Source organism: Naegleria lovaniensis (genome assembly GCF_003324165.1).
Source record: "Naegleria lovaniensis strain ATCC 30569 chromosome Unknown tig026, whole genome shotgun sequence".
NCBI classification, from domain to species: domain Eukaryota; phylum Heterolobosea; class Eutetramitea; order Acrasida; family Naegleriidae; genus Naegleria; species Naegleria lovaniensis.
The window spans coordinates 322,087-344,296 of record NW_025407848.1 but is presented as its reverse complement, the minus strand read 5'-3'; the positions used below and the strand labels follow the sequence as shown (position 1 = coordinate 344,296).

The window sequence follows — 22,210 nt, the reverse complement described above, 5'->3', positions numbered from 1 at the left end:
CAGCACTACCCTATAAGGGCAAGTACATGATTGTATTCGGAGGAAAAACTGGTTTTGGATTGAAAGAAAATCTTTACAAGAATGATTTATGGATGTTGGACGTTGAAAACAAGACGTGGAAAGAAATTAAACCAAAAAATTCCCCACCAAAGAGTAGATGTTGGCATGCATCACAAATGTATAAGGATAGATTCTTATTGGTGTGTGGTGGATTTTACACATGCGGGCGTGAATTATATTTGAATGACTTGTGGAGCTTTGACATGGAAACCTTATTATGGACCTGTTTAATTGAAAATAGTGATAAGAAACAGGTTAATGCAATGAGACAACGAAATAGACATGGACTTTTCTTATGGAATGATTTGCTATTTGTGTTGGGAGGAAATTATTTTGATGGATCTAGAGATCATTTTCTACAGGACATATATTTTGTGGATTTAACACGATTCAAGACTAAAACAGTAGGAGAACGTGTTTCTTGGACCAGCATTACTATTTCAGCTAATGATGACGTAGGCAAAGAATTTATGAATGAGGGAAGAGGTCATTTCACATCGTTAATACTTCCACCAAGTACAGGTGAGACTCTTACTTCACAAGTTCATGTTTTGTTGTTTGGAGGTGAATCTTACAAGAAGAGACATAATTCATTTATTCTTCTAACCATCAAGCAACAGTAAAACATTCTTTTTATTTTGAGGACCTTTGTTAGTTGCACCATCACTTCCTTATCCTTTAATGACGCCTGTAGCATCTATCAGCGAAAACCAAGCAAAGAAAATAAGATGGGCACAAGAAAATTGGCGTGTTGGACAACAGAAAGAATTTAGTTTTGAAGAGTAGGTAGAGTAGAATGAAAGACTCGTTCAAAGCTCTGTCGATGGATTGGTATCTTTGATATCGATTCCAAAGACGTATTGTGACACTCTGATGTTGGAATAACTTGATCATTTCAACATGATGAATGACCATAACATTTAAGATCCATTAAATTTATATTCTTGTGAATTTTCAAAATTATCAACACTATGATTCTAAAAAGCAAACTAATTCCTTAGAAAATTGCAACTTAATTCTTTTCAATTGTAGCTGATTTCCAATCAGGTTTTGCAACTTCTTTCAGATATTCTCTAACCTTTTCGGTTTCTTCTTTTAATTTTAAAAACTGTTCTTGTTGTTCTTTAGACATTGTTTCATATTCTTCATGAGGAAACTCTTGCCCAATCTCTCCTGGTGATTCCGACTCTGCCAAAATATTATAATAATGCATCCATTCTTCAACAAAAGGTCTCGCATATTGTTCATCTCCTGTTTTATTTAATTTAAATTCTTGTTTTACGTATGCATCTCCGAGGAATCGCTGTTGTGGAACCAATTTTCGTGAATGTTGTTTTAAAATTTGTCTATACAATGAAAGGCATGTGTACTTCCATTCCATTGTTCGGAAAGGAAGCTGCGAGAGGTCTTTTGCAAAACGAAAAAAGTAAGGTGTTGATGACGAAGACATTTTTTTGTTGTTTGAAATTGATTTTGGTCATTGAATTATCCAATATTTATTCTTCTTGGATATTAAAACAACTCGTAACACTACTCTTATTATTACTGATATCTTTCAATAATCAATCCTTGCATGATTTCTATTGACAAAAATATTATTATCATCAAATTATGGATGTTTCATTTAATCGGAAGGAACGAGGCTAGAGATCGAAGTGAATTTTGAGATTGAAGAGAGAGGGAAAACATTTGTACTTTTCAAAAAGAAGAACAAGAAGAAGAACAGTGTTCTCCCGAGCTCGTCCATGAATCATCTTCATCAAGATTTAATTCTCTTCCTATTTGATTTTCTCATCATTCATCCGAGAGATTACGTAAAAGTCTTTTCATTGAACCGACATTGGAGAGAATGTACGGAATTGAATGATGAGTTTTGGGAGAGGCAATTATGTGGCATGATGTATTTCGTACATTGCAGCTGGAGGAAACACAAAATGAATCATCATCTCTCTCTTGAAGGACAGGATCCAAAGAACAATACAAGACTTTTAGAAAAACAAGAACGGGATGGCAAGAAGAGAGAAATACACGGTGTTCCTCTCATGACCTTGGACGAGTTTTATAGGAAATACTTTTTCAGAGAATTGCCTACACCACGTGTGAGCAAATGCACAAGAAGAACTCATCCCGTGTTCACGAAAATTCTTGGGAAATTGAATCACGAATTAGAAATTTGGATTGAAGAAAAGTCCATGAAGGAACATGAATTTATGATTCACAACGCTGCATGTATGAGAAAAGCATTGAAAAGAGAGTTCTCTATCAAATATATATTTGTCTCTGCTTTTTCACGAATTAAGGAACAAGAGTTGATACGCTCCATTCAAGCGCAGGTTTCAAATAATAATATTGCAACAAGAAATTGGAGTTTTTTGAGTGAGCTTGTTCATGTTGAATTTTTCAAGTATTTGACGGATTTCGATTTTCATAGAGTCCGTATACGCAAAGGTCTGGGAATTTATTCTCAGTTGCAGCAGACCGATCACCCGATTTCATATTGGAAATTTATTTTAAATATGAAAGACACTAACAAAAGTAATATGATATCACTACAAAGAATGGTGTTTGATTGGACCATATTTAGAGAACATCATAATCAACATTGGGTCATTCTTGATTTTTTACGAGCCACTTCAGACGTATTTGCCTCGATGCTTGAAAATGAAGAAGCTGAAACTCTGTCACAACATGTTTCTTTGGATTCTATTTTTGATGGAATAACACATTATTTACAATGCAAATTCTCATCTAAAGAGCGAACTAAATTCATGAAAACGCTCTTATTACGTTTTTTGAGAGATACTTTTAGCCATACGAACAGATATATGGCAATATTTATTTTCGAGAAGTTTAAACAACATTTTCGAAAGACTTATAATGTACTTTTTGAACGACCTTTGCACAAATATGTAAAACTTAGATCTCGCTATGGCTATAGAGCCCCTTCATCCAAGAATTCATTATTTTCTCTTTACATTGACAGTGAATACCAATTATTTTTATTAGAATATTACCTTAACACACTATATTTTGAGACCGAGTTTCTTGTCAAATTCATAACACAAAGTTCAGATGAATATCGTACAAAGATTGGATTAATTTATTATTCAAGTTCTAATGCAACCCCTACTTGTGAATTTCTTGACTTTAAACCCACAGATGTAAACGAAGGACTTAAGACAGTTTTTCAATGTCGCAAAGTGTATGAAAAATTTGGAAAAGAAGCTCGTTTTGAGAAAGATTTAGAGAAAGAGCTTATAAGAACGGTATTGGGTGTTTCAGGGCATGAGTTTTTGTTGAACTTGTCTCAAAATGGGTTGATTTCAAAATCGTTCACAGAACGATGTACGAAAAACATTTTATTTTCAATTTGGGATAGACACATATTTCGAGATTTTGATGACAAGTTGGTTACAATGTTGGAAGATACACAAACAATACTCTCTAAATTCGATACGGACGGAAGGTTGTCATTAGAAAAAATTCATCTTCCTCACAAAAACTTGGATCATTTTGATAGTTTCGACTTGCAAGAAGCGAGTCAAAAATTCCCCAAATGCATACGTAAACAAAAATCTCACAAAGAATTCAAGAGAGTGTATTTTGATGTATTGTATGAAGCCAATCCGTTGTGTTTGTTCTTACTCGAAGTGGGACGTGACACTAATGCACTAGAGAAGGTATTGAATCATTCATTCTTTTCTCAATATTGGAACACAACAGTAACTGTACCGTATTTGTATGACATGATGTATCCACAACCAGTCGCCTTGGGCCACGAAATCCTCTATTGTTACGATGATAGCTATTCTTTAGGAGATGTTTATTTTAGAGTTTATTTGAAAAAGATGACATTGAAGCAATTACTGTATGAATTAATTGAGAAAAACAAGGAAAAGAAGGAACAGAGCCGCTCCGTTTGATAATCATTTGAATGTGCATTTAGCTCAGAAACATTATTCCTTTCATAATAGATAACATAAATGTGACCACATGTAAATTTATTCAGTTTCAGAGTACTTGCTAATCTGATCACTGAGACCCTTTCTTCTACGAGTCTTGAGGAGAAATTCACGAGCCAACGCGTATAGTGGACTTGGCTCGAGTGGTGTAATCACCACAGAGGTGTCCAATGGGTCACCAGGAACGATATCCCAATGGTCGAATTTGGAAAGACAGAACGCTCGTCCTTTAGTTCCCATTCTCAAATCAGTTTCCAATCCAAAAGAGTCAATACTAGGTACAAATGATTTTACAATGAAGAACGGTGTTCCTGGTTTTGCATTATTTTCTAGCACTTGTCCTCTTCTTCGTTCCAAAATCTTTGTAATAATATCTGAACACTCCATTGGTGTTTGAATTTCCACCATAGAAATGGGTTCCATGAGTTGAGGTGTTGCTTGCAAGAAACTCGAATAGCAACATCGACGAGCTGTGGGAATGATTTGACCACCTCCTCGAGAAACTCGATCTTCAGCAAGAGTGGCTTCGAGTAATCTAAATTTTACATTTCGAATAGGTTCGTCGCAAAGAGGGCCTTCCTTGGTGCTCCATCGAAAACCTTGAACAATTGAATCTTTCACAGATGCTAATAATTTTTGATCCACTTCTCCTTCAAAAGTTTCATTGATTAGCATGTTGGGACCATTGTCTTCTGGACCAAAAGCCCAAATTCTACTTGCAGTGTATTCATCCCAATCGTAGCTAGCTTTCAGTATTTGTTCTCTTGTTTCACTGGTCATCTTGTCGAGGTTGATTCTTCCTGATTCAATATCCTCTGAAAGACCTTTTTCAAGAGGTTCTGCAATCATTACAAACTTGTTCTTTTGGTTGGGAGTCTGGGTGGAGCATCTTACTGATGATGTCTCAGCTACTGTCTCACAAAAAGTGACAGATGGATCAGAAACCTTGATTTCAATTCCAGAATATAACAATCTCAAATCGTGCATGACAACATCAAGATAGAGCTCACCAGTACCAAGTAAAATATGCTCTCCACTTTCTTCCACTTTTGTGGTTACAAGAGGAAAGGTTTTGTTAATTTTTCGAAGTCCATCTAACATTTTAGGTAATTCTGATGGCTTTAAAGGCTCTACAGCAATCTTTATCACAGGTTGATTCATAAATGATAATGGTCTGAAAATAAATGTATCTTCGTGTGCTGTAGATCTGTAAATTGTAGATGTTTTGTTAATAGTTGAGTCAATTCCTTCTATTAATACCCAATTGCCAGCGCTGACGCTATCAACATTGACTCTATATCGAGAATTATAAATATAAAGATTAGATATGTCGGTAATAGACACGTCTTCTTCATCTGCTGGAGTATAACCCTCTCCTAGAACCTTCACTGTATCACCTTTCTTAATTGTACCACTCATTACTCTACCAAATGCATCAAAAGAGCTATAGTCAGGCCTAGGGAAAAGTTTTGTGATATAAATTACTAAGTCACCTTTTGAATTGCAGTTGATCATGTCTTTTGCGAAGTGAGTACTCAAATCTCCTGTATAAAAGTGTTCCACTTTTGTCTTATTTCCTCCAGTGCTGTTTGGTGATGGAATAAATCTCTCTAGCATGTCAACAAATCCCGAAGGTGAAGAAAAGAATGCCCTAAATGTAGCTTTCATCAGTGGATTTGGGTCTAATAACAATTCTTCAGAAGTTAGCTTGATGTTGATCTTTCTGAGAGTGTGGTCTAATTCTTCAGGATCTTGACCCACGATATGAGCATAAATCTTATAAAGGGGCTCCAAGACGAACTCAACAAAAGATCTCTTTCCAAGATCGTTAGGAATCTTTGAAAAGGTTCTTGTCTCTCTATTGAAATACAAATCACCCCATAATCTCTTTGCAAAATCCTTATAGCTAAATCCGCCTCGTTTGTCTGCGTAAATTTTTGCAAATGATTCCAATGTAAAACACACTCCAGTCTTTGAGCTTGCAAAACACACATTTCCAATGTCTGGAGATATTAAAGTCGTTGGATAATCAGTATCAGTACCGCTGGAGTTGGATGCATGATCTCTGTGAGCATAACTTTGTTTCAGCAGCTCATCGTTAATTGAGTCTTTCAAAATTGAGTTAATTTCAGCTATTGTATGTTTTAGCTTATGGTAGGCATCGTTTGGTGGTAGCTTAAGTTCTAAAATTAATCGGTCAAGCTTGTTAATAAGTAGAACGATTGGTAATCTTTCTTGCACTGCTTGTCTGATTATATCTGACGTACTTGACATTACTCCCTCGAGAGCATCAACAACTAGAACAACACCGTCAGATATTCTCATTGATGCGCTGACTTCGTCAGAAAAATTTGTATGACCAGGAGTATCCATAATATTGACAAGATAAGACTTTGATTTTGTGCTCTCTAATAAGAGTGACATTGGTGATGACTTTAAGCCAAGTCCTCTTCTATGCTCATCAGGTCTAATATCTGTATAATTTAAATCTTTTTCAAAATAATTGGTGTAGTTCGTATGTGTGAAACGAATGAGATGGTCCATGAATGATGTTTTTCCGTGATGTAAATGCCCAGCAAGGCAAACATTTCTAATCGAACTAGGAATTTTCATCAATTCTAGCAAATAATCCCAAGAGAAATTAACAGGTTGAGGAGCATTATATTCTTTTTCTACCAAATTCCACACCATCTTTTTGACAGGTTCGATGATTGGTTTTTCCAGTGGTTGTCTATCTTCATCTTCCACCATTGTTTCCACATCCTCACCAAATACTTCTTCTGCTGATGGATAATATTGTTTCTCTTCATGAAGTACTACAGCTGATGGTCTTGATATTGATGAATCATTGGCCGAAACAATGGATCGGCTTCCATTTTCCAAATCTTCATCCTCTTCTTCCTCACTGCTGCTTAACTCAGCACCCCGATAATTTCCAAATTCATCAAAGAAATCTTCTCTATGATGAAGTTGATTTTGTCTTCTAGAATTATCATCTTGATCATCATTATCCTCATCATCAGCAAACGGGTGATTGTTGGAGAGCATTTTTGTTGTGTTTGATGAATGCTCTCTTAAATATTTTTTCTTTTTGTTAAAACCTTTTATTTTCGTTGAACCAGTGCTGTCTATCATAAAGGAGGATGAACACCATCTCATGATGGCAATGTGAATGAGCCACCGACAAAAATCTTCTTCTTGGCATCCTATATATTATTACAGTGCATTTGGATCGATCATGGAGTACAAACAAGTTTTAAGAAAAAAATCATCAAACAAAACAGCCCATCTTATCACAGCTGTTGGTTTGATCCGACAACACCAATACACTCTTGCATCATAGTCTGAGAACGTTCAACTCTTTTTTCGGTCTTCATAGTAGAACAGCCAACAGGCTAGATTCATCAATAGAGACCTTGTTGCGATTCCGACATAGATCTATTTATTGTAAATAATTGTTAGCCGAATCATCATTGTGGAGCTCTCAACAAAACCAACAATAACAACCACATAGTTGTTGGAAGTGGATCATTATATTTAAACAATAATATTATTTATTGGAAGATTGTTTTCCTGAATTTTTACAATTTACGACTCGTCAATTTCCATCATCATAATCGACAAATTATTGTCATCATCATGGACAGAACAGCTTCTCCGGAATCCAACGTCGCTGACCTCGTTTCAGATGATGATTCATCATCTGTTTCTAGTCTGGATTCAGTGAGTGATTTTCCAACAAGCAACAATCAACAAGCATTACCAACCAACACACCATTGACGATTGAGTTAAACGCAAATCCTCTCATTGAGGTCACACCAACGACCCCAAACAATCAGAAAGGACAGCTCTCAATCACAACACCCAACTCTCAAAACAACACTCCCAATTTATATCCAACCACCATGTCTGTATCACCAAGAGGTACAGTTCTTAGCAACACATCAACACCCACCAATGTCAATCTTCCCAAAGAAAATCCTTCAATACCGTCTGTATCAAGTACAGGCCAGCTGAGCGATGATATTAATTCATCCTCAAACAAAATAGACACTACAGAATTTGTTTTGATGCTCTTCTTTCAAGAATTCAAGGAACAAGCGTTGAAAATTATTGACGAGTTCGCTTTTGAAAATGTAGGTAAATTTTATTATATTGAATCCACTCACACTGTTTTCAATAGAAGGTGAACGACAACGTCACATCCATAGTAGATTCTAGAGTTTTTAGTCATGCAGCACCACGAACATCCACAAATTGGAACAGCTCTAGTCACGCAACAAATGGATATAACGAATTCATTCAATCAGCAATAGATTTACAATATAGTAACGAGTTATCTTCGTATGAAGGATCATCTAGGGGCTCTATCATGCTCCGAGACGTCACTGTAAACACCAGTTCTAGAGCTTCAGAAATTTTTAGCGCTTCTCCATTGTCGAACACCTCCTTAATGTCATTTTCTCCTGAGTCTTCACACAGAAGAACAGATTCAATTTCCAGTATATACTCGAGTCAATCATTTGAACAGCTGTTATCTGCCTTTTCTGCGATATCTAAACATCATTTGAATACTATGATTGAAGCACTAATTAACTGGAGAGTACATCTTGATTGTAATCCTACGACAATAGTGAAAGAGAAAATGAAAGAGAAACTGACAAATCTTTCTAAAAAAGCTTCTCTTGCTAAACAAGAGACGTTGATCGCAAATTTCAAAGAAAGAAAAGAGGTAAGGGATCTCAAAGAATATTTTGAGAAAATATTAATTTTGCAAAACTTTTAGCTGGCTACTGACTACATTTTAAGTTTAACAGTTCTGTTAACGTTAGGGTCTTTTAGACAGCCAGAACTTTCACTTAAAAACTGCGAACAAATAGAATTTTTATGTATGGATAGATTTAAAAAAGCCCATGTAAATATTACCACCGGATTAGAGTCTCTTGTCGAAAGCAAGAAAAAAGTTTTGGATTTATTCGCTGAAATTATTGGTTTAATGTCTGTTAAATGGTTTCAAAAAATTTCAGATAATTTTTTAGAGCAAGCAAATGCCAGATTGGAATATAAATATGAAGCAGCAAGCTTTATTAGAGCATTGAAGTATGTGAAAATACGATTATCCAAACCAGCAGAAGTGAACGAGAGTGTAAATTTGCTGAAAAAGATTACTGACTTCTTTTCAAAAGCCAAGAAATCTGAAATTAAGAGAGCATGTGCAGAGGCTTTAACAAATATGCTCTCACCTCTTGCAGAATTTGAGTACAAAAATGGCATTGATTATCGAGATTGGTTAACTGGACTGAAGAACTTACTCTCTATTGCAAAGAAAATGTGCAAAAAAGCGTCTTATCAGACGGTATGTATTTTTATTCTATATCCAAATCATGTATTGATTTACTTTTAACAAGACCGCATTTCCTTTCAGAGCAGCTGTGCTTTGTTTGAACCCCAAAGCCGTTTTTGTTACTCCGTTCAAGGAATATTTGACAGACGTATTCCGATTATGCAAAGATAAGAGCACAAAATTGATGGGGCTTGACTGCCTGCTGCATGTTATGGGTTATTACTTGAAAATTTCAAACGAGACAGATCAATCAATGGTAATAGACATTCTAAGCAAGACGATAGCAATAATTCTGAGTGGTAAAAAAGTACCACCTTCAATACCAGCTCTAGACAGCATTTATGATGCCTCCGTAGATATAATAGTCATGGTATCGAATAGTAGAATGGACTATGCCATGAAAAACATGGTTCTCAAGAATTTGGAGCTTGATAGCAGTGTGAGTTTTTTACCAGAGTAAGTATTATACTGGACTAAGCCGGTAGTTGAATCAATACTGATTTTGTTATTTCTAATAGAACTGTGTATTTAGCTTTGCGAGCATTCCTTGCTATTGCTGAAGTGAATGATATGAAAAAACTCTCCTCTCTGCTGGGAACAGATGAGAAGGCGTCCGAATTTCCGTGGGTTCACAAGTTATTGGACAGAACACACAGTAGATCGAGCAATGAAACAGAAGGTGATGACTATGACAAAGATCTCACTGCTCATTCTATGAGAATGACTTCACCATTTTCAAGTTATAGAACATTAAGTAACAGCTTTGGATCTAAGGCTTCATCCTATTATGGAGCTAACTTTTTGGCCAAAACAGAAAAAATCATTGATGCCCTCGAACAATACCAAGAACAAATGTCAGAAAGGCTGAGCGGAATACTGAAACTATGCATCCAAGTTTACGGAAACTTTTTACAATCGAATCACACAAAACCGTTACACGAAAATCTTTCAAAAGACAAGTATGCCAGTTTACGTGTTGCTGTTACTTCGATTTCATGCATTCCGCGAGTTCTTCCTTGTGAGTTTACCAGAAAAGAGCTTTGTGATATGTTGTGTCGATTTATTGTCCATCAGTATGGTGACATTAGAGATGTTTCATGGGAGACAATGTTACAATTAATGGATTATCATACCGATCTAAGGCCAGTGTTGATACACTCATTTGCTGAAATGATTGTGGCTATTGACGATTTCAGAGCTGACCTATTGAAATCTGTTTTAAAAAAGTTTTTATTCCTTCTTGAAAAATGGATTGCGAATCTTAACAATCCGCCTACACCAGAGTCTACCATGACGAGACCAACAGTGTTTGGTAAATTGAAACCAGAAGCCACAGCCAATAGTACATACTTTGATCCCGCTCCAATCGAAGCTGTAGGAGTGGTGCTGCTATGCAATCTTAATCCATTTATACGACTTGCTAGTTTAAGAATCTTCACTCTTGTTAGAACTATTGCTCATAGAATTATTGAGAAGGAAAACAAGACTCATACTGCAACCGCGACAGTAGCAGATCTTATTGAAGAGGCAGGAATGAGGAATATTCAAAACATTTGGAAAATTGAAGAGCTTCCAATGCCTGACACTTTTGAAAAATTCATCCAAGATCCATCATTGTCATACTTTGATTATCTTACAGACATGCTACGATTACTTGGAAAAGATTTATCAATCTACTGCCAACCTACCTCTTACATTGCTCTTGGACAAATCACAAAACGAATTATGAGGCTTAACAATTTGTTGGATAGCGTATATACAAGAATGACAGTCACAAGCGAGATCCAAAGAATTGTAGAATTGTGGAGCCATTTTGTGAATCTTGCTTGTGCTATGGCAAGAAAATCTCTCTTCAGACCTCATGAAGAGGAAGAACAATCATCAAAGGGTGTTCTCAGAACGCCAAGAATTTCTTCAGCCAAAGATTTATATGAGATGATTTATCCTCATCTGAAATCAAATTATGAAAAGCAATCAACAGCAGCTGTGAACGCCTTAGGTGCTGTTCCCGATGAATTATTGGAGATTCTTCTCGATAATATCAAACCTCTTGAGAATGAAGCATACTCTATTGACAAACAAAAAAAGAACAGAAAAAGAAAGGACCTTTTGAGAGTACAAATTTCAAGAGTGTATTCCCGTCTTTCAAGCAATATTCACGATACAACATTGAAGGAAAAAGAGTTTATCAAAGAAAAATTTCTTTCTTTCGTTGAAGAACAGATTCAGTATAGCAAACAGCCAGGAAACATGTACAACATTGACTTACAATCACTCAGACATCACTTATTTATTGTCATTGACAACATTTCGAGAAAGTTATACTATTATTCTCCCAAAGCAGGATATAGAACTTTTGACAGAAACTTGAGAAAGGAACTTGTTTTATTTGTGATTCAATGGACTGGCTATGGAAAAGCAAGCATCAAACGAGAAGAAGAGGAGTTAAACAGTCTATCTGCTACCATTGAGAAACTCAAAGATCCAGAAGAGAAGAGAAACATGGGAAGTATATTCAGAAAGAAGACAGCCAGAATGAAGTTTCGATCGTGTGGGGCTGTGGCTGGTTTGTTACTAGGAGAGTTTTTCGAAACAAATATGGAGATACTGAAAAATTGGAGTTCCATGACCCGTATGGAAAACAAGAGAAATCCAAAGCTGCACGATGATTCTATTGAAGATGAAGACACTGCTGATGACGAATCGACAACCGTAGTGATTCGAGAAAAGAGCACTTCAATTCGATCCTCTCTTTCCATTCTTGACACAGTTCTCCGTAATAACCCTCCAACTATAATAATGCCTGAAAACTTTGAGCTAGAATCACTTGGCATTACAATTCTAAAGTGGATTGATGAGATCCTTTGTTCACGTTCCTTAGTTTATAGAAAGATGGGAATTGAGGCAATTGAAAATATTTTATTGTCCAATCCATCACTGCTTGATATTTTCGTGGATCAATGCTACAATTGTAGCAAAAAGTTATCGAAGGGATATTTTGTGGCAATATGTAATGTTTTCGAGAGATGTGAAATGGCTTGCTCAGTACCAGTGATGTTGACCTTGATCATATTCAAATCTGTTTCAGAGAGACTGTCGAATCGAAATATCTCATATAGACTTCTTAGTTTCATTAGTCAGAGATTTTTCTCTTCTAACACAGAGAGTGGAAATTATCCTTACTACATTTCTAGTGGATTGGAAGATCAATTTTTCAGCAATCAAGTATTCCTTGCTGCAAAACTTGCTCGTGATCATCCACAACATGCCTACGGGGTGTTAGAAGAAGTATTCCAGAGGCTGGCCTATTTACTTCCTGGTGATCAAAGATCTCTTCTTAAATCATTAATTGAATGGATCCCATATCTGAATCTTGATGAATTGGAACTTCTAAGCTCATTTAGAGGTTCCAGCTCAATGCCCAATGATGATATACTTCTGTCCAAGATACCTGAAAGTAGAAGAATCTTAGATATTATGTTTGACATTACAAAAACTTATGCCCAGCAATTTCCTGAAGAATGTAAAGAAATGTGGGTGAGACTCTCAAGTGACCCATCAAACATTAGAAAAGCAATGATCTATCTCACCGAAAGAGGTACTCAATTCTCGATTGACGCTCCTAATTGCAAAACTCTATTTGCCATTTCACAAAAGATATCGTACTATTGCGCTTGTGCTGGACCACAGCAAGTGGTTGACTCACTTGTGGTAGAATACATTCAAAAATCGAGAGATGATATTCCACTTTCCAAGCACTATCGCGAGATTTCTCCGAATATCGAAAGTATTGCTGTTTTGACTCAGAGACAAGGTAGTCGTTCAGCAACGCCACCCCTCGTGCGTTCGGACGTGGTTCTCATATTGCTGAGTGAGGTTGCATATGATCATGCTGCTGTTTTCAGAAAACACCTTCCGCTCATCCTTCAATATATGTTTATCAGAATGGATCACAAAATCAAATTGGTTTCGTACAATGCAAAGCTCTTATTAGTTCACCTTGTTCACAGTTTGGTTGTGAAACAATTACCTCATAATGGAGGAACCTTGGAACAAAACGAACACCTCTTCGAAGCTAAAAATTTGATTCATTTCTTGTTAGATTGCAAAACAGACGAGTACCTTTGGACAAGAGATAACATCACAATTGATGACATGACTTTGGGACATATTGCAGGTAACACAAGTGCCATGTTTTTCTCCAACTTGGAAGATGACTTGGGTGACTATGCGCAAAGATCTATTGATGAAAAGCCAAGCATGAATCCAGTGAGTGACAACGTCAAGCAATTGACTTCTCTTGTGGAACGAGTTGTTTTTATTTTGAAGAATGAACCAAATATTAAGAGTGAATGGGGTTATCAATCGCTCATTTGGGCAACCAGAAGCAGTTCCATTCACAATGTCGTCCGTTCATACCAAATTTATCGTACGCTAAGACCAGAATTAAGAAAGAGCGACTTTGTCATTATTTTACAAGATTTGAAAAAGTATTTGGAAGAACTTTATTCTGGTGATGCCCTCCAGATTGACAAGTCAATTCCAATCGACACGACCAAAATTGCTATTGTCGTTGAGATTATTGAAACGATTCGAGTTGTGGTAAAGCATATGGAAAGAACCCGACTTGTGTTATTCCCACAAATATTTTGGCTTTCTACAGCACTACTCTATAGTGACGTTACTCATATTTATGTGTATGCTTTACGTTTGTTAACACAAGTGTTAAAACGTCTAGATATTAGTGATGATGCCATCAGAAATGTGATTATTGCTTCCAGACCTGAGATTCTCTCACCTACAACAGACATTCAGGATTTGTTGACAAAAGGTCTTCTCAATCCTTTCTCTGAACCATTAACTCTTGAGCTCTTGGCTATATTTTTCAAGATTGACTGTGACTTGATGACTGATACTGGACCTTATATTAGATTTATCATGAGGAATATGATTGGATTGTTACCGAGACTTTGTTGTCACATTGATGATACAAACAAACTCAAGTGCTGGGCCATTGCATCCAACATTGTGGAAGTATGCGAAAATGCATCTCTCAAGAGATTGGCAAAAGTATTTTCGAGGTATTCGAAAGGTTATTATACTTCATCTGACAAATTTTTACTTGACCTTCGTAGACCATTCTCTGAGGCCTTTTTCCCCAAATTTGAAAAGGAAGTTTTTGACTTTTTCATTGAACTACTTCAGTTTGGACCAAAATTTTATCAAAAATCAGTTCTCTCCATTTTGCATTCATTGCTCCTTCATGCAAATATTTCAAAGAATAACATTGGAAAGAAGAATGGATTTGTGGCAACTATTATAGAAATGTTGGAAGGTCCATTATGGTATGAAGCCACTCGTGTTTTAGATGTCACTGTTAAAAACAGCTCCGAGAAAGAAAGAAAAGAACCCATTCAATGGAATCAAAAAGGTGTTGCAGAGAATTTGAATATTAAGCAATTACGTATGAACAATAACATTCCAAGATATTTGTTTGGATATCATGCTGGAGCCGGTATCAAACAATGTATCAATGTGATTCAAAGCATTTATAACTATAGTGTACTTCCTGTTCATGAAGAAGAAATTAACTTGTTGGATTTAGTTGAAGAAATTCACTCTACTCCAGAACCCTCTTCTCCAACAACGATACGAATCACCTCATATCCTGAATTGGCTATTTCCTCTGTACAAGATATTGAACATTTGGAGTTTGACATTTCAGATGATGAAACAATTACAGAAGACAGTGCTGAGAACATATCAACCGAGTATGATGATCAAGCAACAGATAGTGATTTATTATCAACAGCAAGCAAATACCGAATGACTTATGATAACTCAGAAAATAGTGAGGAGGAAGAAATCAAAAAATTGGATGAACTATTACTACAGACAATTCAATTGATAGCATCTGAAGTTAAACCTCTCGTGTCGCCATACGTCACAGCTTCTATACCATACGACAAGAGTGCACCAAGCTCGCCACAAAACATGATGAAGGTTCCAAAGAAACGAACATCATCTTTCTCATCTTCAAGCAATTCCCTTCTCAATAGAAAATTCCAATAAATTGAAAATATTTGAGAAATTATTTTTGCTTGTATTTACAAATAGGAAACATCCATTCCAGCTGTAATTGTTAATCCAATTTGCTCTGTTAATGATCTGTTAATCTTACTTACCATTAATTTATGCTCCATTTCTGTCATTTGTGGATTAAGTGGTTTATCAAGTGGTGAAATACTATCACTCATTTTCTTTAAAGATTCCAACAAATCAAAAGGTCCCTTGTTCCTGGTTTTAAATTCTTGTCTTTGTTTCCATTCTTCGTAAGAAAGTGTTTCAGTGTCGGTGTCAGACTCTTCATCTTCGTCCAAATTGTATAAAATATCTGAAAAATCATACTTGTTTTTATCCTTCTGGATCACAATGTTAGGCTTGTTTTTTGGTTTTTGTTGTTTTTTTGGAATAAAGGAAAATTCTTCATCATCACTAGATTTTTGAAATTTTGCAAGAGATTGCTGTAATTGATCCGATAGTTTATCTTTGAGAGGCTCTTTATGTTCTTCTTGTACTTCTTCATCCTCTACAGGTACAAATTTTCTCACATTAGGTTGCTGGCGTTTTTCCTTTTGAAATGACCAATTTGAGTAATTCGGAATTTCTTCATCTTTTTCCTCATCATTCTCTTCCGACGCTTGATCTCTTCCATATGACAATAAATTAATAGGAGTATTGTTTGTTTCTTTCTTAAAAGACCACTGAGAATAATCGGGGATGTCATCGTCATCATCATGTGATGATGATTCTTCATGAATTTCTTCCAAAATGACCGAGCTTTTCGTTTTGCTCATTTTTTCTTGTTGTCCTTTGGGTCCATAAACCCTATGAATAACTTTTCAATTAAAACTTATTTCTTTATTCCTCACGAGAAGTATCACTGCACCTGGTTCGATAAGAAAGATACAGAGTTCAAATTGTTATTTGAAAAAAAAACTTCAAAAAAAAAGAGCAACACTTTTGAGTCGTTTTCATTAAAAAACACAACAACAATTTTCATTCTCGTTGGATCATCATCAACGACATGGGTGTTCCGGGATTTATCTATTGGTTAGAAACCAACATTTTGAGAGGACTCAAACGACAACAACACAAACAACAATTACAACATGATGATCGTGAGCCTCACGAAGATATTGAAACCATTCAATTTCCAATTCCGAACAAGGAACCAAACGTTGAAAAAATTATTAAACGACAAGTGGATAACTTTTATATAGATCTTAATGGTTTAATTCATCCATGTTGTCATCCACAAGTTGGTAAAAAGCCTCAAAATGAAGATGAAATGTTGCAACGAATTGTTGATGAGTTACTTTTCCTTGCAAGAACAGTATCACCTAAGAATTTGTTTTTTATTGCCGTAGATGGTGTTGCACCTGCAGCAAAACAAGAACAACAACGCCATCGTCGATTTGTGGCTGTCAATGATCATGAAATTCGATCAAATTATATTGGTCAAATCCAAGAACGTTTTAAGCAACAACTGGAAAAGAACAAGAATGATGGAAAGAATGAAATGAAGGATGAGCTGCACCTGAAACGAGTTCAGAAAAGAATGAAGATGTATCCATGCAAGAGAAAAAGGAGTCAAACAATGATGAACAACCATCAGCTCCACAAGGATTCTTGGCTCGATTGGAAGCAAAGAAAACTCATTGGGATCACAATGTCATTTCTCCAGGAACACCCTTCATGGTTCGATGTATGGAAACAGTACATCGAGCAGCTGATTTGATCGTTCAAGAATTTCCCAATGTTAAAGTTATCGTGAGTGACAGCAGCGTTCCAGGAGAAGGTGAACACAAAATTTTGAGCTATATGAAAAAAGAAAAAGCAATCAATCCAAAATCTTTCTCACACATGGTACATGTAGTGCATGGTTTAGACGCCGATTTAATCATGCTTACGTCTTTGATTGGTTTACCACATATTTATAGTTACAGAGACAAGGAAAATATAAGAGACAAGAGAAGAGAAAAGGAAATATTTGATATTTCTGCATTGGGAAGGTTATTTGCTCGAATTGTTGTTTCATCAATTATCACTCTTGACAAAACACGAAAAGCTAGAGAAGTTGCATGGAGTAATGAGAATCTAGTATCAGATGTCGTCTTACTATTAATGGCTGTTGGAAATGACTTTTTACCAAACATTCCTTCTCTAGTCATGCATAATCATGCCGCCTCAATCATTATGTTTGCATACTCTAAATATTTAATTCAATGTCTTGCTACCACGAAAGGAAAGGGATCTAGTATTGACCCTTCTGCATATTATTTAGTTGATCACAAGCAAGGAGTGAAGGTCAATATTCGAAATTTTGTCAAGGCACTTGCCTCAATTCGAGATGAATCTGTTTTTGGATTATTTGTTAAAATGTACAGCAGTAATTTAAGAAAGGCAACTGAAAAACAAGCCGAAGACGTTTTTCAACATGAAGATATCATTGATGGTATCAATCAAATTGTTGGAAGTAGAGGACATATACAAGACGCTAAATTTGACAAGGTGTGGAAAGAAGTTTCAAAGAATTCAATCTCTCATGATTCGTATGAAACTGTTTACAAAATTTTGAAAGACTTTTACATGAGCATTGATAAAAAGAATTCATCCATCAATCAAAGCTACGACGAAGCATCCATTTTGAATCGATGCTTAAGCAATGCCAATTTTGTGCTTGATGAAATTCCTACTAGCTTGATTTTAAAGTACAAGAAAGAAATCCATAAGGAATATTATGAAAAGAAGTTTGGGACAGCTCACCAGAATTTAGAAAGAAGTTAGTGAAGGAATTTTTACGAGGTGTTGTGTGGTCATTCACTTACTATTCGTACAATGATCCACCTTCATGGACTTGGAGATTCCCCTTCCACTATGGTCCTGTTTTGTGTGACGTTGCAGATTTTCTGAAAGATCTTCAAGATGAAGAATTAATTAAGGAAATTACTACATTCGAGAAGGGTGCACCACTGACACCTTACGAACAATTACTATGCATTCTACCAAAAGAAAGTATGGGCAATTGTTTACCACAGACTTATTTGGATATATTGAATGATGAGCGATTGGATGCCTTTTTCCCTTCCTCATTCAAGAGAGATGGTAATTTTTCTGGAATTATCTACAAGGCAGTTTCTCTTCTTCCCTCTATTGACATGTCACTGGTGAAGAGTATTTCAAAAGAGATTGATCCATTATTATCACCAGAAGAAAAACAAAAGAATTCGATTGGACATGATGTCATTTATGTAGCCACCGATTCAGATGTGAATCAAGAATTACGGCAACAGTTAAGTATTGCTGAGAAGAGTGACGAACCCATCTCACTCTCCTTCAATCAAAACAGCATCCTCTCTGGCATGTTCCAAAAGATTGACAATAGCAAAACCAAGTTAATATTCAACACCATCGATCCATCCATCACACCATCCAATGTCTTACATGCCAATGTTGCTTCATATCTGTATCAACCAAGTCGTGTGAGTGTGGATATGGCTTATAAAGCACATGAAAGCACACCTGTTCCAAGAGGTCGTATCAATGTCTTGCTTACAAGACAATTAGCCAAATTCAGTCAAGTAGGAACCTTTGTAAGAGAATCTGAGAGTGATGATTTGAAAATACTCTCCGATCGAAGTGGATCGAATGCTTCTCACAAGAGAAAGTACAATAAGGATAGAAATGCAGATGGTCCTCGAAGAAAGATGGTGAAAACACAAAATAGTTCCACTGCTGCTGCAACACCACAAAAAGGAAACCAATCATCCACAACACCACAAAAAGATGATGAAATGGAAGAACGAAAACCTATCAAGGCAAAGAGAAAAAAGAATTTAAAGAAGTCGACAGCAGCATCATTGGTCACCATACAAGATGGACAAGAAAGAACAAGCGTTGAGGTGTTGACAGAGCGTCACTCAAAGGCAGCCATGACCTTTCTACAGAAACCACACCAAAGGAAGAATCTGAGAAAAAGTCCATAAAGACCACAAAACAGCCAAAACAACCAACACAACCAACAATTTCCAAAGCTGAGAAGAGAAAGAAGAAACGACAACGACAACAAGCAAATAAGAAACTAAAGAAAGAAGCTGCTACAAATGGTGTCTCGTCATCTTCATCAGATGGTGTGAATGGTGCAGCTGTAGAATCAACAAGTAACATTACTGAGGCATCAAGTAACACAAAGGAGACTACAACAACACTACCTCAAGTAGCTCGTGACAAACAAAAGTTGAAGGAAAATACCAAAGACAAGTTGATGGCACTCATGAACAAGTTAAAGAAATAAACAATTTTAAACCATGTCATGTGTGTGGATTTTTAAGAAGAAAAAAATGCTTTACAGTTGTTGTATCTTTAATCGTATGGGAGATTGCATTTTCTATCGGGAATGGAACACCTCCGATAAATATAAAAAGAACAGTGAATCCAAACATCAGTCACAAATGAAACTGATGTATGGTTTTTTGTTTTCAATGAAGAGATTTGTGGAAGGTATTTCACCAAAACCGTATGTGTTGTAATTTTTATGTGATGATGATATGAATGTCGATCGGATCCGTATGAATGACCCAATTTCACTATTGGAATTTTGTCATGTCCTTGAATGTTAATTTTCACTTGGATGACATTTGTGATATGATGATCATTTGTGAAATGATCATTTGTTTTGATTGACATCAACAAAACCCACCAACAACCATAACTGCAGAGAAAGCCAATTTCAAAGTTTTAAAACGAACAATTACAAATTACACTTTTTTGAATCACCAACCGGACTCAAATTCATACTCATGACTGATCCCAATGTCGGAAACATTCAGAACAATTTACAAGAAATTTATTCAAAATTATATGTGGAATTGGTGGTGTTCAATCCCGTGGAAAAGACACAAGAGTCCATTACGAATACTCTTTTTGTAAAACATTTGGACAAGTATCTGAGCCAATTGCCTTGGTTTAATTAAAAGATTTGTAAATAATAATAAATCATTTGAACAGTCATTATATCCAATGGGGTTGCATTTTGGAGGGTTTTATTGTGGTTATCCCATTAACGAAGGAAGAGAGTGAAGGGGAGAGTAGGATGTGTGCTTGCTATTCAATCAAAATGATGAGTGTTGCAAGAAGGAAGGTGTTGTTCATGTAGTTGTTGTGAGTGATGATGAAAATAAGAGTATCACTACAAGCATAATAATATTTGCGTGTTTGTTTGTACTATCAAAGATGATACTGGCAAAATTAATAATCCAATTGGGAATAAACAGCATCAGCTCCGAGTAAATCAACAGGAATAGGTTGTTGAGCCTCGAAACCGTGTGTATCCTCTGGATAGATGTGTACTCGGCTCATTCTCGTTTTACGCATTGCCTCTGAGGTTTTTGGAAGCATTCTCCTGATGGCTGTTTCAAGAACATAGGTAGGAAATCGTTCATGTCTTTGTTGTGCCGTATATTCCTTCAATCCACCAGCATATCCGGTGTGCCATCTGTACATTTTACGTTTCCATTTATCTCCGGTAAAAGCCACATGTTTGGCATTGATGATAACCACATGGTCTCCACATTCTTGTCCCATATGAGGTGAATGAATGGGTTTATGTTTACCGATGAGGATGGGAACAATTTTAGAGGCGAGTCTTCCTACGATTTGGTTCTTGGCATCAACGAGATAGAAGAGCTTTTGGCCAGTAACGACTGTGTTCATTTTTGTTTCAACAAGAAAATTTCATTATTGAAGAATTGATTTGTTTCTGTTTATTAAATAGAGTTTGTAAAACTCTTTATTTCAAAATGCATGGAGAGTGATTAAAATATTTTCTAGAAGTGTGTGATGATTATTTACATTATTCTATTGAAGTCTAGAAGTGAAAATACAAAAAGTGGGTTTTGGAGATTATTAATTGTTTGCCACCTTGATTGGGTTCACTTCAAAACCTATTGTTCAATAATTATAAACATCATAAATTCCAATCGTTTCAATTTTGTAATTGTTGAAATCATTCCATTAAATTTGTTCCAATTTCAGAAAAATACAAAATTAAAATTTCGATCAGAGGAGCATTGTATATTTCTTTGTATTTTCATGGAAGAAGAATAATTACAACTCACCCTTAAGGACCACCCAAACGTGTTGTCCATCTTCCAGCACTTCATGAATAATTGCTTCCGAGTCGAGAGTCTCTCCGTCATCAGTTTTTAAACCTTTCGGAACTCCCAATTCCAATCCAAAACTATTGTCGTATCGGGCAAGAGCAACATGGGCAAGCCATATCACTCGTTGTTCACCCGATCCACAACTCACTGAAAAGGTTTTTTCCTATTGATTTGATCATTGAATGCTTCCAACAACACGACAATTTTCAAAACGCACCTTTAAATGCACGTTTACCTTCATTTTTTTGCAACAAAGAATTCAAGAACTACGAAAACTATTATTTGATCAAGCATGCTGAATACCATGGTCGAAAACGATCCTGTCTAGATCTCTAGACTGATTTATTTTGAGCACGATTCCTGAACGATCTCATTTAGCTTTCATTTTTGTGGAAGCATACAGCGGTCTTGGCCGAGTGGTCTTAAGGCGTTTGACTTGAAATCAAATGGGGCGACCCGCGCAGGTTCGAGTCCTGCAGACCGCGACTCCTTTTGTTTCTTGTTTATTGAGCAAGTATGAGCAGACAGTAACGTTAGTTATTGTTTGGAAAAAATCTTTTGAGCAATATCGCTGTGTGTTGTAATCGTCACTGAGCTAGATGAAAGAATTATGTCTAAC

At 36.1% G+C, this 22,210-nt stretch overlaps 9 protein-coding genes across 9 annotated transcripts, besides 1 other annotated feature; 4 read left to right on the top strand and 5 right to left on the bottom strand.

Moving 5' to 3' along the window:
* The first annotated feature begins 17 nt into the window (after positions 1-17).
* Positions 18-683: a sequence feature (Protein overlapping with rRNA (C9374_006095, KAG2381711.1) was converted to a misc_feature.).
* A 389-nt stretch (positions 684-1,072) lies between these two features.
* Positions 1,073-1,510, bottom strand: C9374_006094 (uncharacterized protein; the record flags this gene model as incomplete). The annotated part of the gene is made up of 1 exon (XM_044695917.1): positions 1,073-1,510. The coding sequence occupies one exon, from the start codon at positions 1,508-1,510 to the stop codon at positions 1,073-1,075; it is 438 nt and encodes a 145-aa protein (XP_044547390.1).
* A 484-nt stretch (positions 1,511-1,994) lies between these two features.
* C9374_006093 (uncharacterized protein) lies at positions 1,995-3,983 on the top strand (the record flags this gene model as incomplete). Its single annotated transcript, XM_044695916.1, has 1 exon — positions 1,995-3,983. The coding sequence occupies one exon, from the start codon at positions 1,995-1,997 to the stop codon at positions 3,981-3,983; it is 1,989 nt and encodes a 662-aa protein (XP_044547389.1).
* A 78-nt stretch (positions 3,984-4,061) lies between these two features.
* Positions 4,062-7,070, bottom strand: C9374_006092 (uncharacterized protein; the record flags this gene model as incomplete). Its single annotated transcript, XM_044695915.1, has 1 exon — positions 4,062-7,070. One exon carries the CDS (start codon positions 7,068-7,070, stop codon positions 4,062-4,064), a length of 3,009 nt encoding a protein of 1,002 aa, XP_044547388.1.
* A 591-nt stretch (positions 7,071-7,661) lies between these two features.
* C9374_006091 (uncharacterized protein) lies at positions 7,662-15,439 on the top strand (the record flags this gene model as incomplete). Its single annotated transcript, XM_044695914.1, has 5 exons — positions 7,662-8,159; positions 8,207-8,755; positions 8,810-9,379; positions 9,432-9,823; positions 9,886-15,439. The coding sequence occupies 5 exons, from the start codon at positions 7,662-7,664 to the stop codon at positions 15,437-15,439; spliced, it is 7,563 nt and encodes a 2,520-aa protein (XP_044547387.1).
* A 19-nt stretch (positions 15,440-15,458) lies between these two features.
* On the bottom strand, positions 15,459-16,224 carry C9374_006090 (uncharacterized protein; the record flags this gene model as incomplete). The annotated part of the gene is made up of 2 exons (XM_044695913.1): positions 15,459-15,500; positions 15,553-16,224. 2 exons carry the CDS (start codon positions 16,222-16,224, stop codon positions 15,459-15,461), a joined length of 714 nt encoding a protein of 237 aa, XP_044547386.1.
* A 230-nt stretch (positions 16,225-16,454) lies between these two features.
* C9374_006089 (uncharacterized protein) lies at positions 16,455-19,724 on the top strand (the record flags this gene model as incomplete). Its single annotated transcript, XM_044695911.1, has 4 exons — positions 16,455-16,902; positions 16,983-18,212; positions 18,335-19,332; positions 19,392-19,724. The coding sequence occupies 4 exons, from the start codon at positions 16,455-16,457 to the stop codon at positions 19,722-19,724; spliced, it is 3,009 nt and encodes a 1,002-aa protein (XP_044547385.1).
* Positions 19,725-19,770: 46 nt separating this feature from the next.
* C9374_006088 (uncharacterized protein) lies at positions 19,771-20,403 on the top strand (the record flags this gene model as incomplete). Its single annotated transcript, XM_044695910.1, has 2 exons — positions 19,771-19,946; positions 20,148-20,403. The coding sequence occupies 2 exons, from the start codon at positions 19,771-19,773 to the stop codon at positions 20,401-20,403; spliced, it is 432 nt and encodes a 143-aa protein (XP_044547384.1).
* A 274-nt stretch (positions 20,404-20,677) lies between these two features.
* On the bottom strand, positions 20,678-21,142 carry C9374_006087 (uncharacterized protein; the record flags this gene model as incomplete). The annotated part of the gene is made up of 1 exon (XM_044695909.1): positions 20,678-21,142. The coding sequence occupies one exon, from the start codon at positions 21,140-21,142 to the stop codon at positions 20,678-20,680; it is 465 nt and encodes a 154-aa protein (XP_044547383.1).
* A 192-nt stretch (positions 21,143-21,334) lies between these two features.
* On the bottom strand, positions 21,335-21,832 carry C9374_006086 (uncharacterized protein; the record flags this gene model as incomplete). The annotated part of the gene is made up of 3 exons (XM_044695908.1): positions 21,335-21,372; positions 21,547-21,754; positions 21,809-21,832. 3 exons carry the CDS (start codon positions 21,830-21,832, stop codon positions 21,335-21,337), a joined length of 270 nt encoding a protein of 89 aa, XP_044547382.1.
* Positions 21,833-22,210: the final 378 nt, after the last annotated feature.